The following is a 17,957-nucleotide window of genomic DNA, read 5'->3' on the forward strand; positions in this document are numbered from 1 at the left end:
TGACTGTTTTTTTAAACTGTGTTTCGGCCAGTTCAAACTTTAACACCATTTTTATCCCTGACTGTACCAAATTTTGTAGTGTTTTTTCACGTTATTAAATAGGAAATTTAATGACGATTCCAAAAATGTGTTTAAAAACATAATTCGGTCAATCAAAGTGGGTTTTACAGGCGATTTAGTCACTGACTGTCCTTTAAACAGTGTTCAAATTTCAGGTCACAAATTGACTGATTTATAAATTTGTTGAAGCAAACCAGTTTTTCCTAAATAACTCGAAAACGGTGCAAATTTCGAAAAATTTGCAAGAGATCAAAAATTTTTTTAATCAACTTATTAATCCAACACCGTAAGTTTGCCAGACCGTTTCTGTTTCAAACATACAGGGTGTGCAAGAAAATTATGGTGGTTCACTATTTTTGTCCCCCTGTACGCAATTTTTAAGATACAATTTTTTACTCTTCACCACTGAAAAGAGGAGCTTAAAACGATTCTTTTAGACGGTTGAACCACTCCCAAAAATAAATGAGTTACAGGGTGTTCAAATTTCAAACCACAACTTCAACTGATTGTAAGAACCAGTTTTTCCTAAATAACTCGAAAGCGGTGCAAGTTACGAAAAATTTGCAAGAGATCAAAAATTTTTCTAATCAACTCCTTAACTCAGAACCGTAAGTTTACAGAACCGTTTTTGCTTCCATTATACAGGGTGTGCATGAAAATTATGGTGATTGACTGGTTTTGGTCTCCCTGTAGGCAATTTATCAGATAAAATTTTTTCCTCAACACCACTGGAAAGAGGAGCTCAAGACGGTTAATTTGAGTGGTTTAACCGCCCTGAACTCCCAAAAATAACCGAGTTACCGGTTCTTTCAAATCTCTAAAACAATGAGTCATGGGTTTCTCCCTTCCAGAATAGAAAAACCCAACCATCTCTAGAAATTTTTAATTTTTATGATTTTTTTTACTCGAAACAACTGTATAACCTTGATGGGTCATGCTATCTTTCCTTGCAGAATGACAGCCAGCAGACTGTCACCATTGTTAAGCCTCTGAAGATAGGTGTCTAATACACTCGAAACATGTTGGGCAGATAGCAGAGATAATAGCTATTTAATTCACTTACTCACTACTCCACTGTGGGAATATAAACAAATTCATTTCAATTTATACTTTACATTTACAACCTGACAACTATCAAAATAACGGTCATAAATCTCAGAAATACGTTTTGTTTCGAAAACTGTGTTAAACTGCAATTCTTGCAAATTTTGACATTAGTCACGGATATCACGTGGTTTTTGGAGGATAATTTAGCTAGACAGTCACGTGATCACTTTCAAAATAACTGTCATCTCAGAAACACGTTTTGTATTGGCGTTTCAAGCTAAGAGATACTCCCTCTGGGGATCAGTTTTGAAAACAGTTTCGGGCATTCCAGCTGTCATTTCTCCCTTTGTTTATGTTGATTTTGGTTAGGAATTTAGCACTAGTTTCATAAATATGAAGTGACAGTGTAATATTTCTATTTATAATGTTAGGTTAGGAATGGGTTGCTCGAGTTTGACAGTCAGGAACAAAATTGCTTGTCAAACCCACATTGAGCAAAAAAAAATTACATTTTTAGGCACATTTTTGAAATCGTGATTAAATTTCCTATCCAATAACCTAAAAAACACTACATAATTTGGTACAGTCAGTGAGAAAAGCGTTGTCAAAGTTTGATTTGCCAAAAACACAGTCTCAAAAGACAGTCAGGGACAAAATTGCTTTTAAAACCCACTTGGATTGAGAAATTGAGCGTTTTAAGCACATTTCTAGAATCCTCATTAAATTTTCTATCCAATAACATGAAAAAACACTACAAAATTTGGTACAGTCAGAAAGAAAAGTGGTGTCAAACTTTGAACTGCCAGAAACACAATTTGAAAAAACAGTTAGGGGCAAAATCGCCTGTAAAACCCACTTGGAGTGAGAAAATGATTGTTTTAAGAACATTTTTGAAATCCTCATTAAATTTCCTATCTAATAACCTAAAAAATACTACAAAATTTCGTACAGTGAGTGAGAAAAGTGGTGTCAAAATTTGAACTGCCAGAAACACAGTTTGAAAAGACAGTCAGGGTCAAAATCGCTTGTAAAATCTACTTGGGGTGAGAAAATAAGTGTTTTAAGCACATTTTTGGAGTCCTTATTAAATTTCCTATCCAATAACATGAAAAAACACTACAAAATTTGGTACAGTCAGTGAGAAAAGCGTTGTTAAAGTTTGATTTGCCAAAAACACAGTCTCAAAAGACAGTCAGGGACAAAATTGCTTTTAAAACCCACTTGGAGTGAGAAATTGAGTGTTTTAAGCACATTTCTAAAATCCTCATTAGATTTTCTATCCAATAACATGAAAAAACACTACAAAATTTGGTACATTCCGAAAGAAAAGCGGTGTCAAAATTTAAACTGCCAGAAACACAGTTTGAAAAGACAGTCAGGGACAAAATCGCCTGTAAAACCCACTTGGAGTGAAAAAATGAGTGTTCTAAGCACATTTTTGAAATCCTCATTAAGTTTTCTATCCAATAACCTAAAAAACACTACAAAATAAGGTACAGTCAGTGACAAAAGCGTTGTCAAAATTTGAACTGCCAGAAACACAGTTTAAAAAGACAGTCAAGGACAAATTCGCTTGTAAAACTCACTTGAAGTGAGAAAATGACTGTTTTAAGCACATTTTTAGAATCCTCATTAAATTTTCTATCTAATAACATGAAAAAACACTACAAAATTTGGTACAGTCAGAAAGAAAAGTGGTGTCAAACTTTAAACTGCCAGAAACACAGTTTAAAAAGACAGTCAAGGACAAAATCGCTTGTAAAACCCACTTGAAGTGAGAAAATGAGTGTTTTAAGCACATTTTTGGAATATTAATTAAATTTCCTATTCAATAATCTGAAAAAACACTACAAAATTTGGTACAGTCAGAAAGAAAAGTGGAGTCAAACTTTAAACTGCCAGAAACACAGTTTAAAAAGACAGTCAAGGACAAAATCGCTTGTAAAACCCACTTGAAGTGAAAAAATGAGTGTTCTAAGCACATTTTTGAAATCCTCATTAAGTTTTCTATCCAATAACCTAAAAAACACTACAAAATAAGGTACAGTCAGTGACAAAAGCGTTGTCAAAATTTGAACTGCCAGAAACACAGTTTAAAAAGACAGTCAAGGACAAATTCGCTTGTAAAACTCACTTGAAGTGAGAAAATGACTGTTTTAAGCACATTTTTAGAATCCTCATTAAATTTTCTATCTAATAACATGAAAAAACACTACAAAATTTGGTACAGTCAGAAAGAAAAGTGGTGTCAAACTTTAAACTGCCAGAAACACAGTTTAAAAAGACAGTCAAGGACAAAATCGCTTGTAAAACCCACTTGAAGTGAGAAAATGAGTGTTTTAAGCACATTTTTGGAATATTAATTAAATTTCCTATTCAATAATCTGAAAAAACACTACAAAATTTGGTACAGTCAGAAAGAAAAGTGGAGTCAAACTTTAAACTGCCAGAAACACAGTTTGACAAGACAGTCAGGGACAAAATCGCCTGTAAAACCCACTTGGAGTGAAAAAATGAGTGTTCTAAGCACATTTTTGAAATCCTCATTAAGTTTTCTATCCAATAACCTAAAAAACACTACAAAATAAGGTACAGTCAGTGACAAAAGCGTTGTCAAAATTTGAACTGCCAGAAACACAGTTTAAAAAGACAGTCAAGGACAAATTCGCTTGTAAAACTCACTTGAAGTGAGAAAATGACTGTTTTAAGCACATTTTTAGAATCCTCATTAAATTTTCTATCTAATAACATGAAAAAACACTACAAAATTTGGTACAGTCAGAAAGAAAAGTGGTGTCAAACTTTAAACTGCCAGAAACACAGTTTAAAAAGACAGTCAAGGACAAAATCGCTTGTAAAACCCACTTGAAGTGAGAAAATGAGTGTTTTAAGCACATTTTTGGAATATTAATTAAATTTCCTATTCAATAATCTGAAAAAACACTACAAAATTTGGTACAGTCAGAAAGAAAAGTGGAGTCAAACTTGAAACTGCCAGAAACACAGTTTGACAAGACAGTCAGGGGCAAAATCGCTTGTAAAACCCACTTGGAGTGAGAAAATGAGGGTTTTAAGCACATTTTTGGAATCCTCTTTAAATTCACTATCCAACGACATGAAAAACCACTACAAAATTTGGTACAGTCAGAAAGAATAGTGGTGTCAAAATTTGAACACAAAGTTTGAAAAGACAGATATGTTTTCTAAATATCCAAAGCCACGATCACGCAATTTGTCTCCCATTTAACCAAATTTGCATCTCTAACCGTTTTCAAGATCCCCATAGCAGCCCTCCGTATCCTGGACACATTGTATGAGAGTCGACAAGTTTTGGAGTAAAATTAACTTTCAGCGCTCCGAAAACGTCGAAATCCTGGAGCAAAAAGCGTACCGCTAGAAATAGCACCACGTTAACCGATCCCGTCCCTCAAGTGAACAGTCAGAAGTATTTTAATAGGATTAACGAATCGCCTCAAGTATACTTAGAAGCCTACAACGTTTTACTAGATTCCAGCAATAACGTCAAAACCACCATTAAGGAGTACAAGCTGTTGTTGATGCAACGCGAAGAAATTGTTTCGGACAACTATGATACCTTAATAGTTAAGCATAACGATTACGACAACACTAAGGTGAATTTTAACTAAATTTCCAGTTTTGTGTTTAATATAATCCAATTACAGCTACTGAAAAAGAACCCCTTCAAAACATCTTCAAACTTGGACGACATATGCGCGGAAAACATCAAATTGTGGAACTATTTCCTGCTAACCTTCAGTTGCAAAATTGCTATTCAACAATTCTTGAGCAAGAAACATCACTACTTGAGAGTGCGCCGGTTTGCTGAACTGTTTTTCTTGGTGCAAAACACTAGGAAATCCGCTTTGAGTTGCTACGAAGCCAAATGCCAAAATTATCTGATGGTTTCTGAATTAACTAAGAGGTACTAGTTGGTATATAAACCCGTGTAACGGACAGAGAAACACAGATAATTGCATGCGCGAGACAAGGACAGACAACCTTCAAAAAGTTCAAGAAGGCGATTTTGCTGCGTTGTCAAATGTCTCTACCCCTCCAGCGGTCCAACTGATTAATCAAACTGACCAGCGTTGCCATATCGTTGGAACGCCCATTTCATTAGCTACTCATTGATGTATAAAAGTCTACACAGAGTGTAAAAACTCTTGCGCCTTCTAGCGGCTAAACCGTCAAATTAATTAACCAAAGTTGTCATCAGTGTTGCCAAGTCAAAATATTTAATAGCGGTAGAATAATCAGTCATAAAACGGTAGATAACGGTAGATCACAACAAATTCATTCATTTTACATTATAATACAGGGTGTCTTTTAATAGTTGTCAATCATTGATTTTTGCTATAAAAATCGTACTTCGTACTAATGACAGATATGACGTGGTTATAAAGGATAATTTAGCTAGGCAGTCACGTGACCATTGTCAAAAATTATAAATCTCAAAAATACTCTATATATCGAATACTGCAAGAAAACGTTTCTAACCTCTGATTTTTGCAACTTTTGAGCATGGTTTGACAGTTTTGACGTTAGTGATAGTTGTCACGTGATTGTAGAACACTATTTAGTTAAACTGCCACGTGATAATTGTCAAAATAACTGTCATAATTCTCAAAAACACATTTTAAATCAAATACTGCAAGAAAACGTTTCTAAATACTGATTTTTGCAATTTTAGAGCATGGTTTGACAGTTTTGATGTTATTGACTGTTGTCACGTGATTTCAGCACACTATTTAGCTAGACGATCATGTGACAATTCGCAAAATAACAGTCATAATTCTCAGAAACACGTTTAATATCAAACACTGCAAGAACACGTTTCTAAACCCTGATTTTTGCAACTTTTGAGCATGATTTGACAATTTTGACGTTATTGACAGTTATGACGTGATTTCAGAAGACTATTTAGCTAGATTATGAAGTGACAACTGGCAAAATAATTGTCATAAAGCTCAGAAACACGTTTTATATCAAAAACTGCAAGAAAACGTTTCTAAATCCTGATTTTTGCAATTTTTGAGTATGGTTTGACAGTTTTGACGTTAGTGACAGTTGTCACGTGATTTTAGAACACTATTTTGCTAGATGGTCACGTGACAATTGGCAAAATAACTGTCATAATTCTCAGAAACACGTTTTATATCAAATACTGCAAGAAAACGTTTCTAAATCTTGAGTTTTGCAACTTTAGAGCATGGTTTGACAGTTTTGAAGATATTGACAGTTGTCACGTGATTGTAGAGGACTATTTAGCTAGACGGTCACGTGAGAATTCGCAAAATAATTGTCATATTGCTCAGAAACGCGTTTTATATGAAATACTGCAAGGAAACGTTTCTAAATCCTGATTTTTGCAACTTTTGAGTATGGTTTGACGTTAGTGACAGTTGTCACGTGATTGTAGACCACTATTTAGCTAGATGGTCACGTGATAATTGTCAAAATAACTGTCATAATTCTCAGAAACACGTTTTATATCAAATACTGCAAGAAAACGTTTCTAAATCCTGATTTTTGCAACTTTTGAGCATGGTTTGACAGTTTTGAAGTTATTGACAGTTGTCACGTGACTGTAACACACTATTTAGCTAGATGGTCATGTGACCATTGTCAAAATAACTGTCATAATTCTCTGAAACACGTTTTATATCAAATACTGCAAGAAAACGTTTCAAATCCTGATTTTTGCAACTTTTGAGCATGATTTGACAGTTTTAACATTAGTGACAGTTGTCACGTGATTTCACCACACTATTTAGCTAGACGATCATGTGACAATTGGCAAAATAACAGTCATAATTCTCAGAAACACGTTTTATATCAAATACTGCAAGAAAACTTTTCTAAACCCTGATTTTTGCAACTTTAGAGCATAGTTTGACAGTTTCGACGTTAGTGACATTTGTCACGTGTTTTCAGAATAGTATTTAGCTAGACGGTCACGTGACAAATGGCAAAACAACTGTCATCATTTTCAAAAATACGTTTTATATCAAGTACTGCAAGAAAACGTTTCTAAATCCTGATTTTTGCAACTTTTGAGTATGGTTTGACAGTTTTGACGTTAGTGACAGTTGTCATCTGATTGTAGAACACTATTTAGCTAGACGGTCACGTGACAATTAGCAAAATAACTGTTAAATTCCAGAAAATCGTCTTGTTTCGAAAACTGTGTTAGAATGTAATTCTTGCAAATTCTAGTAAAATGTTGACAATTCTGACAATAGTGACAGACATCATGTTGTTTTAGAGTATAATTTGGAGTAAGAAAATGACTGTTTTAAGCGCATTTTTAGAATCCTTATTAAATTTCCTATTCAATAAACTGAAAAAGTATATAAAAATTCCACAACCAACATAATGGCAATAACGTAATTAAAAACGGTAGATTATATTATACAAAAAACGGGAGAACGGTAGAAGAACTACAAAAACGGCAGATATACTGTTTTAACGGTAGACCTGGCAACATTGGTTGACATATTTTTACAAACCTCATTTCATTAGCTACATACATCCACATAAAAGTCCATAAATTATGTGCCAAATAAGAAAGTTAATCACGGTTGAACGAAAGTGTGCATGAAAAGTTTAAGGAAACGTAAATTTGGCAACACGTGTCACGTGATCTAGAAAACACGTAGAAAAAATGAAACAAAGTCACGTAATTTTTTTCATTTTACACGAGAGAAAAAGGTCAAAATAGACTGAATAGACGGTCAAAATGGTGGATATGTGTGTGATGCGTCACGTGACTTAGACAGAACAGAAAAGTAAAATAAATTTCGAAAAAGACGAATCAAAACCAACAAACAGTTTTATTTTTATTATTAGTGGTACTTTTATTAATCAAACTCAGAATAGAGAAAGCGGATTTTCAAATACTGTCTCTAAAATCTCTCTATCTCTTAAATTGTAGGTTTTTGAGTTTTTTTTTGCAGAAATCATTCATTAATGGAAATAAATAGGAATGGTCCAATAGGCCCATAACAAAATTATGTTCTTAATCCAGTGGATAAATACAGATAAGCTTCTGGCAACAGATTTTTTTGTCTGTTACACGGTTTTCTTATGGTCGGTTTTACTTTTACACGGTGATGTAAACGAACTACACTTATTTATTTTACAGATCAAAGTATATGCAATTATTACCACCTCTGCCGGTTCATTGCAGCTTTTTGGATGGAGACAGTGCCACAATGCCCATAATATTCGAGGACCAATACCAAGATCCTTTCAACTACGAAAAACGAAATTGCGAAGAATATCAAGTGCCAAAATCAAAAGGTATTTGATACATAAATCTCAGTTTTTCAGATCATTTCATTCATTCATTTAAAATTTTTCTTTCTTTGATTTGACTTTTTGATGAGTTTTATTTCTTTTGCTTTTTTTGAAATTTTAAATACCCTCCGGTATATCGAATATAGGTCCAGAGAACAATATTCTCGAACCAAGAAAAACTTATATTTAGATAGCTTGTGACTTAATTTTTGCAGCTAAGAAAACACTGTTAATAGAACGAAAAGTTATAGGATTTCTCCTAAATCACCCAAAAATCTTACCATGGAAAAAGTGAAAAAAAAAATACAAAGTTGATAAATGTTTAATTGAACACTCTGTATATTTCCTGATGAGTTGATAGATCTTGTTTTCAGTTGCCATAGATTTCCAAGATTTCAAGGTTAAAGACGGCATTTTCCGGGTCACGTGACTGTGGTTAATAGGTGTCAATTTACAGTGTTTCCTTCTGCAAAGTTAGTTTGTCAGGATCACATGACCTGCTTTTACAATATCACCTTTTCCAACCGTTTAAATGAATATTACAGACTTTTCTAGGTAAAAGATGACGTTTTCGTGGTCACGTGACTGTTGTTGACAAATGTCAATGTAACTTAACAGTGTTGCCTGCCGCAAATTTAAATTGTGATGATCACATGACGCGCTCTTTCAATTTTAGCTTTTCCAACTGTTTCAATGTAATTTACAGAAGCTTTCAAAGAAAAAAATTTCATTTTTCAGGTCACATGAGTGTTGTTGTCAAATGTCAATACCTACAACTTAACAGTGTTGCCAGCTGCAAATTTAAATTGTCACTATCAGAAGATGTTTTTACAAATTCAGCTTTCCCAACTGTTTCAATGTAATTTACAGACTTTTCCAGGTTAAAGATGACGTTTTTCTGGTCACGTGTCTGTTGTTGACAAGCTTCAACTTAACTTTGCGGTGTTGTTTACTGCAAATTTGAACTGACATGATCACATGACGTGCTGTTACAATTTTAGCTTTTCCAACTGTTTCAATGTAATTCACAGACTTTTCTAGGTAAAAGATGACGTTTTCCTGGTCACGTGACTGTTTTTGACAAATGACAATATAACTTAACAGTGTTGCCAGCTGCAAATTTAAATTGTCACGATCAGAAGATGTGTTTTTACAAATTCAACTTTTCCAACTGTTTCAATGTAATTTACAGAGTTTTCTAGGTAAAAAATGACGTTTTCCTGGTCACTCGACTGTTGTTGACAAGCTTCAACTTAACTTTGCGGTGTTGTTTACTGCAAATTTGAACTGACATGATCACATGACGTGCTGTTACAATTTTAGCTTTTCCAACTGTTTAAATGTAATTTACAAACTTGTCAAAGAAAAATATATAATTTTTTAGGTCACAGGACTGTTGTGACAAATGTCTATGTAATTTAACAGTGTTGCAATCTGCAAATTAAAACCCATAACCTATTTGTAATGAGAAAATTACTGTTTTAAGCACATTTTTAGAATCCTCACTAAATTTCCTATCCAATAACATGAAAGAACACTACAAGATTTGCTACAATCAGGGAGAAAAGTGGTGTCAAAATTTGAACTGCCAGAAACACAGTTTGAAAGGACAGTCAGGAAAAAAATCGACTGTAAAACCCTTTTGGAGCGGGAAATTGAGTGTTTTAAACACATTTTTGGTAATTTCCTATCCAATAACATAAAAAAACACTACAAAATTGGGTACAGTCAGCGAGAAAAGCGGTGTCAAAATTTAAACTGCCAGAAACACAGTTTGAAAGGACAGTCAGGGATAAAATCGACTGTAAAACCCATTTGTAGTGAGAAAATTACTGTTTTAGGTACATTTTTAGAATCCTCACTAAATTTCCTATCCAATAACATGAAAGAACACTACAAGATTTGCTACAATCAGGGAGAAAAGTGGTGTCAAAATTTGAACTGCCAGAAACACAGTTTGAAAGGACAGTCAGGAAAAAAATCGACTGTAAAACCCTTTTGGAGCGAGAAATTGAGTGTTTTAAACACATTTTTGGTAATTTCCTTTCCAATAAGATGAAAAAACACTACAAAATTGGGTACAGTCAGGGCGAAAAGCGGTGTCAAAATTTGAACTGCCAGAAACACAGTTTGAAAGGACAGTCAGGGATAAAATCGACTGTAAAACCCATTTGGAGTGAGAAAATTACTGTTTTAAGCACATTTTTAGAATCCTCACTAAATTTCCTATCCAATAACATGAAAGAACACTACAAGATTTGCTACAGTCAGGGAGAAAAGTGGTGTCAAAATTTGAACTGCCATAAACACAGTTTGAAAGGACAGTCAGGAAAAAAATCGACTGTAAAACCCTTTTGGAGCGAGAAATTGAGTGTTTTAAACACATTTTTGGTAATTTCCTATCCAATAAGATGAAAAAAACACTACAAAATTGGGTACAGTCAGGGCGAAAAGCGGTGTCAAAATTTGAACTGCCAGAAACACAGTTTGAAAGGACAGTCAGGGATAAAATCGACTGTAAAACCCATTTGGAGTGAGAAAATTACTGTTTTAAGCACATTTTTAGAATCCTCACTAAATTTCCTATCCAATAACATGAAAGAACACTACAAGATTTGCTACAGTCAGGGAGAAAAGTGGTGTCAAAATTTGAACTGCCAGAAACACAGTTTGAAAGGACAGTCAGGGAAAAAATCGACTGTAAAACCCATTTGGAGCGCGAAATTGAGTGTTTTAAGCACATTTTTGGAAATTTCCTATCCAATAACATAAAAAAACACTACAAAATTGGGTACAGTCAGCGAGAAAAGCGGTGTCAAAATTTAAACTGCCAGAAACACAGTTTGAAAGGACAGTCAGGGATAAAATCGACTGTAAAACCCATTTGTAGTGAGAAAATTACTGTTTTAAGTACATTTTTAGAATACTCACTAAATTTCCTATCCAATAACATGAAAGAACACTACAAGATTTGCTACAGTCAGGGAGAAAAGTGGTGTCAAAATTTGAACTGCCATAAACACAGTTTGAAATGACAGTCAGGGATAAAATCGACTGTAAAACCTATTTGTAGTGAGAAAATTACTGTTTTAAGCACATTTTTAGAATCCTCACTAAATTTCCTATCCAATAACATGAAATAACACTACAAGATTTGCTACAGTCAGGGCGAAAAGCGGTGTCAAAATTTGAACTACCAGAAACACAGTTTGAAAGGACAGTCAGGGATAAAATCGACTGTAAAACCCATTTGTAGTAAGAAAATTACTGTTTTAAGCACATTTTTAGAATCCTCACTAAATTTCCTATCCAATAACACGAAAAAGCACTACAAGATTTGGTACAGTCAGGGAGAAAAGCGGTGTCAAAATTTCAATCATCACTAGTAGTATTTACCTTTGTCTTCCTTTTTGTCCCATTCTCCTTACTATAGCTCTTACAGTATTAAAATTTCAGACTTTTCAGTTCCAGAGCCTCAAACTGCCGTTAAACGATCCAAAACCACGGACAACGCCAAATGTCCTTGCGGTTTTAACGTCTGGGAACCTCAAAACAACGTGTACAAAGCGTCGGAATTGTACAACAAGTGGGAGGAATCTTTTTGTAAAACAGTCCCAGCCAGGCATAGCAAATCGTTGGATCATCTGCAGACTCCTTCCAATAGTTTTCATATATCAATGACGAACATTTTAAGTAAAAACACGTTGGTGCTGTCCACATCCAAGTATGATGCATCTACAAGTGAAAGGAAGTTTTGTGATAGTGAACGTTTTAGGAAATGTTCCGTCAGTAAAAGCGATAGCAATTTTCGAAGGTCAGTATAATGCATTATACAGTGCCATTTCAAGATTTTCTAAGATAATCTAGACTGTAAAAGTCAATTTTCCAGTTAGAAATCATCAAAGTTACCTATATCAAAAACTAGCAAAATTGCCAGAAAGCGATACAAGTATTTAATACTCCAAAAATGTGTTAAACATCTTGGTTTATGTCTTCTAGACAAAACTACTAACTGACAGAGTCATAATTGTGATCACAGTACGTCAAATACTATGGTAGTTAGTATAAACCAGTATCTATCAAACAATATTTTATTTAAACACTGTTTCGTTTTGAACCTAAATAACTCTCTTATTTGAGTGGCATGGTACAGACTTTTATATGTCGATAAATAGCCAATAAAATGGGCTTTCCAAAGATATGGCAACATTGGTTGATCGGTTGAATCGTTTGGCCGACAGGGGGCTTCAAATGTTGACCAATGTTTTCTGCTAAATCTTCATGCACTGTTTCATTTCAACCTTAATAACTCTCTTATTTGACTGACATGGTATGGAGTTTTATATGTCAATGGATAGTCAATAAAATGGGCTTTCCAAAGATATGACACTATAGGTTGATAGTTGAATAGTTTGGAAAATCAAAATGATGGCTAACACAACATTTAAAAATCGAGTTTGTTCTGTTTTTTGATTAATTTGGGGTTAGGTTAGAATATGAAGCTGTTTATACTCGATTTTGACTAATTCAGGGACGGTGATTGCAGCGCAAGTGAAATAAACCGCGTAACTGTCATCCAAACATAAAAAATGACAGATTAACTGTCAAAACTGTAAAAAAAAATTAAAACTTAAGTTTATACTCGTTTTCGACTAATTCGAGGACGGAGATTAGGATGCAACTAAATATAAGGGCCTCCGGCCCATAATAAGGACGGTGTTGCCAAATTATCCTTTACAACCAATGTTTTCAAGTTTTTCAGGCTTAGCCACTTATTTTTCCGCACCGTTTTTACGCTTTTCGGCATCAGCGACCTCAAATTAGTAAAAAACGAGTATAAACTCAATTTTTTGCCCCGTGACCCTAATTTGACAAAACAACTGTCAAACTGCCGTTGCAGGTACTAGTTTAGTAGCACAGTAAAATGGTGAAAACCGCACTCAAATCGGACTAACCGTTCAAAAGATATAGAAGGAAATAGGTTTAGGTTAGATTCGGTTAAGGACAAGGATTCAAATTTCACCAAGGTTGTTTATACTCGTTTTCTAAGCATAACTCGGATATTTGGAAGAATATGAAAAAAGTGTAAAAGAGCAAAGTTGAAGGGAATTTTATTCTCTACAAGATTTCACTATGGTGCTTTTGCCCTAAAAGGTTTCCTCAGGGAGGTACTATTTAAAAACTGTGTCAAAACTCAAAAAATTGGTTTAAAACAAGTTCAATCAAACGTAACTCGGTTATTTGAAAACATTTAAAAAAAGTGTAAAAGTAAAACGTTTTAGGGAATTTCATTCTCTACAAGATTTCATTAGGGTGCTTTTGCCCTAAAGGGTCTCATCAGGGAGATATTCCTTAAAAACTATATCAAAACTCAAAAAAGTGTTTTTCAAGACCCTAAACAAGTTATTGTAAAACTCGGTTATTTGTAAAAATATTAAAAAAAATGTAAAAGAGGAAAGTTGTAGGGAATTTTATTCTCTACAAGACTTCATTGGGGTGCTTTTGCCCTAAAGGGCCTTCTCAGGGAGGTATTATTTAAAAACTGTGTCAAAACCCAAAAAATTGGTTTAAAACAAGTTCAATCAAACGTAACTCGGTTATTTGAAAAAATTTAAAAAAAGTGTAAAAGTAAAAAGTTTTAGGGAATTTCATTCTCTACAAGATTTCATTAGGGTGCTTTTGCCCTAAAGGGTCTCATCAGGGAGATATTCCTTAAAAACTATATCAAAACTCAAAAAAGGGTTTTTAAAGACTCTAAACAAGTTATTGTAAAACTCGGTTATTTGTAAAAAAATAAAAATAAATGTAAAAGAGGAAAGTTGTAGGGAATTTTATTCTCTACAAGATTTCATTAGGGTGCTTTTGCCCTAAAGGGCCTTCTCAGGGAGGTATTATTTAAAAACTGTGTCAAAACATAAAAAATTGGTTTAAAACAAGTTTAATCAAACGTAACTCGGTTATTTGAAAAAATTTAAAAAAAGTGTAAAAGTAAAAAGTTTTAGGAAATTTCATTCTCTACAAGATTTCATTAAGGTGCTTTTGCCCTAAAGGGTCTCATCAGGTAGATATTCGTTAAAAACTATATCAAAACTCAAAAAAGGGTTTTTAAAGACTCTAAACAAGTTATTGTAAAACTCGGTTATTTGTAAAAATATAAAAAAAAATGTAAAAGAGGAAAGTTGTAGGGAATTTTATTCTCTACAAGATTTCATTAGGGTGCTTTTGCCCTAAAGGGCCTTCTCAGGGAGGTATTATTTAAAAACTGTGTCAAAACATAAAAAATTGGTTTAAAACAAGTTTAATCAAACGTAACTCGGTTATTTGAAAAAATTTAAAAAAAGTGTAAAAGTAAAAAGTTTTAGGGAATTTCATTCTCTACAAGATTTCATTAGGGTGTCTTTGCCCTAAAGGGTCTCATCAGGGAGATATTCCTTAAAAACTATATCAAAACTCAAAAAAGTCTTTTTAAAGACCCTAAACAAGTTATTGTAAAACTCGGTTATTTGTAAAAATATTTAAAAAAAATGTAAAAGAGGAAAGTTGTAGGGAATTTTATTCTCTACAAGATTTCATTAGGGTGCTTTTGCCCTAAAGGGCCTTCTCAGGGAGGTATTATTTAAAAACTGTGTCAAAACCCAAAAAATTGGTTTAAAACAAGTTCAATCAAACGTAACTCGGTTATTTGAAAAAAATTAAAAAAAGTGTAAAAGAAAAAAGTTGTAAGGAATTTTATTCTCTACAAGATTTCATTAGGGTGCTTTTGCCCTAAAGGGTCTCATCAGGGAGATATTCCTTAAAAACTATATCAAAACTCAAAAAAGTGTTTTTCAAGACCCTAAACAAGTTATTGTCAAACTCGGTTATTTGTAGAAATATTAAAAAAAATGTAAAAGAGGAAAGTTGTAGGGAATTTTATTCTCTACAAGATTACATTAGGGTGCTTTTGCCCTAAAGGGCCTTCTCAGGGAGGTATTATTTAAAAACTGTGTCAAAACATAAAAAATTGGTTTAAAACAAGTTTAATCAAACGTAACTCGGTTATTTGAAAAAATTTAAAAAAAGTGTAAAAGTAAAACGTTTTAGGGAATTTCATTCTCTACAAGATTTCATTAGGGTGCTTTTGCCCTAAAGGGTCTCATCAGGGAGATATTCCTTAACAACTATAAAAAAACTCAAAAAAGTGTTTTTAAAGACCCTAAACAAGTTACTGTAAAACTCGGTTATTTGTAAAAAAATAAAAATAAATGTAAAAGAGGAAAGTTGTAGGGAATTTTATTCTCTACAAGATTTCATTAGGTTGCTTTTGCCCTAAAGGGCCTTCTCAGGGAGGTATTATTTAAAAACTGTGTCAAAACCCAAAAAATTGGTTTAAAACAAGTTCAATCAAACGTAACTCGGTTATTTGAAAAAAATTAAAAAAAGTGTAAAAGTAAAAAGTTTTAGGGAATTTCATTCTCTACAAGATTTCATTAGGGTGTCTTTGCCCTAAAGGGTCTCATCAGGGAGATATTCCTTAAAAACTATATCAAAACTCAAAAAAGTCTTTTTAAAGACCCTAAACAAGTTATTGTAAAACTCGGTTATTTGTAAAAATATTTAAATAAAATGTAAAAGAGGAAAGTTGTAGGGAATTTTATTCTCTACAAGATTTCATTAGGGTGCTTTTGCCCTAAAGGGCCTTCTCAGGGAGGTACTATTTAAAAACTGTGTCAAAACTCAAAAAATTGGTTTAAAACAAGTTCAATCAAACGTAACTCGGTTATTTGAAAAAATTTAAAAAAAGTGTAAAAGTAAAAAGTTTTAGGGAATTTCATTCTCTACAAGATTTCATTAGGGTGCTTTTGCCCTAAAGGGTCTCTTCATGGAGATATTCCTTAAAAACTGTGTCAAAACTCAAAAAAGTGTTTTTCAAGACCCTAAACAAGTTATTGTAAAACTCGGTTATTTGTAAAATTATTAAAAAAAATGTAAAAGAGGAAAGTTGTAGGGAATTTTATTCTCTACAAGATTTCATTCGGGTGCTTTTGCCCTAAAGGGCCTCCTCAGGGAGGTACTATTTAAAAACTGTGTCAAAACTCAAAAAATTGGTTTAAAACAAGTTCAATCAAACGTAACTCGGTTATTTGAAAAAATTTAAAAAAAGTGTAAAAGTAAAAAGTTTTAGGGAATTTCATTCTCTACAAGATTTCATTAGGGTGCTTTTGCCCTAAAGGGTCTCATCAGGGAGATATTCCTTAAAAACTATATCAAAACTCAAAAAAGTGTTTTTCAAGACCCTAAACAAGTTATTGTAAAACTCGGTTATTTGTAAAAATATTAAAAAAAATGTAAAAGAGGAAAGTTGTAGGGAATTTTATTCTCTACAAGATTTCATTAGGGTGCTTTTGCCCTAAAGGGCCTTCTCAGGGAGGTATTATTTAAAAACTGTGTCAAAACCCAAAAAATTGGTTTAAAACAAGTTCAATCAAACGTAACTCGGTTATTTGAAAAAATTTAAAAAAAGTGTAAAAGTAAAAAGTTTTAGGGAATTTCATTCTCTACAAGATTTCATTAGGGTGCTTTTGCCCTAAAGGGTCTCATCAGGGAGATATTCCTTAAAAACTATATCAAAACTCAAAAAAGTGTTTTTCAAGACCCTAAACAAGTTATTGTAAAACTCGGTTATTTGTAAAAATATTGAAAAAAATGTAAAAGAGGAAAGTTGTAGGGAATTTTATTCTCTACAAGACTTCATTGGGGTGCTTTTGCCCTAAAGGGCCTTCTCAGGGAGGTATTATTTAAAAACTGTGTCAAAACCCAAAAAATTGGTTTAAAACAAGTTCAATCAAACGTAACTCGGTTATTTGAAAAAATTTAAAAAAAGTGTAAAAGTAAAAAGTTTTAGGAAATTTCATTCTCTACAAGATTTCATTAAGGTGCCTTTGCCCTAAAGGGTCTCATCAGGTAGATATTCGTTAAAAACTATATCAAAACTCAAAAAAGGGTTTTTAAAGACTCTAAACAAGTTATTGTAAAACTCGGTTATTTGTAAAAATATAAAAAAAAATGTAAAAGAGGAAAGTTGTAGGGAATTTTATTCTCTACAAGATTTCATTAGGGTGCTTTTGCCCTAAAGGGCCTTCTCAGGGAGGTATTATTTAAAAACTGTGTCAAAACATAAAAAATTGGTTTAAAACAAGTTTAATCAAACGTAACTCGGTTATTTGAAAAAATTTAAAAAAAGTGTAAAAGTAAAAAGTTTTAGGGAATTTCATTCTCTACAAGATTTCATTAGGGTGTCTTTGCCCTAAAGGGTCTCATCAGGTAGATATTCGTTAAAAACTATATCAAAACTCAAAAAAGGGTTTTTAAAAACTCTAAACAAGTTATTGTAAAATTCGGTTATTTGTAAAAATATAAAAAAAATGTAAAAGAGGAAAGTTGTAGGGAATTTTATTCTCTACAAGATTTCATTAGGGTGCTTTTGCCCTAAAGGGCCTTCTCAGGGAGGTATTATTTAAAAACTGTGTCAAAACATAAAAAATTGGTTT

The 17,957-nt window shown here is 33.1% G+C and overlaps 1 protein-coding gene across 1 annotated transcript in view; it reads left to right on the forward strand.

The window, feature by feature from the left end:
- The window catches only part of LOC145726089 (protein FAM135A), a 63,388-nt gene that overhangs the window by 31,536 nt on the left and 13,895 nt on the right, over positions 1–17,957 (forward strand). Inside the window, exons 6-9 of the mRNA XM_081975033.1 lie at positions 4,460–4,739; positions 4,791–5,050; positions 8,273–8,430; positions 11,893–12,241. Coding sequence (XP_081831159.1) covers positions 4,460–4,739; positions 4,791–5,050; positions 8,273–8,430; positions 11,893–12,241 — 1,047 coding nt within the window. The remainder of the gene's footprint in view (positions 1–4,459; positions 4,740–4,790; positions 5,051–8,272; positions 8,431–11,892; positions 12,242–17,957) is intronic.

Source organism: Ips typographus, linkage group LG3 (genome assembly GCF_016097725.1).
Source record: "Ips typographus isolate SLU linkage group LG3, UJ_Ityp_2.0, whole genome shotgun sequence".
NCBI classification, from domain to species: domain Eukaryota; kingdom Metazoa; phylum Arthropoda; class Insecta; order Coleoptera; family Curculionidae; genus Ips; species Ips typographus.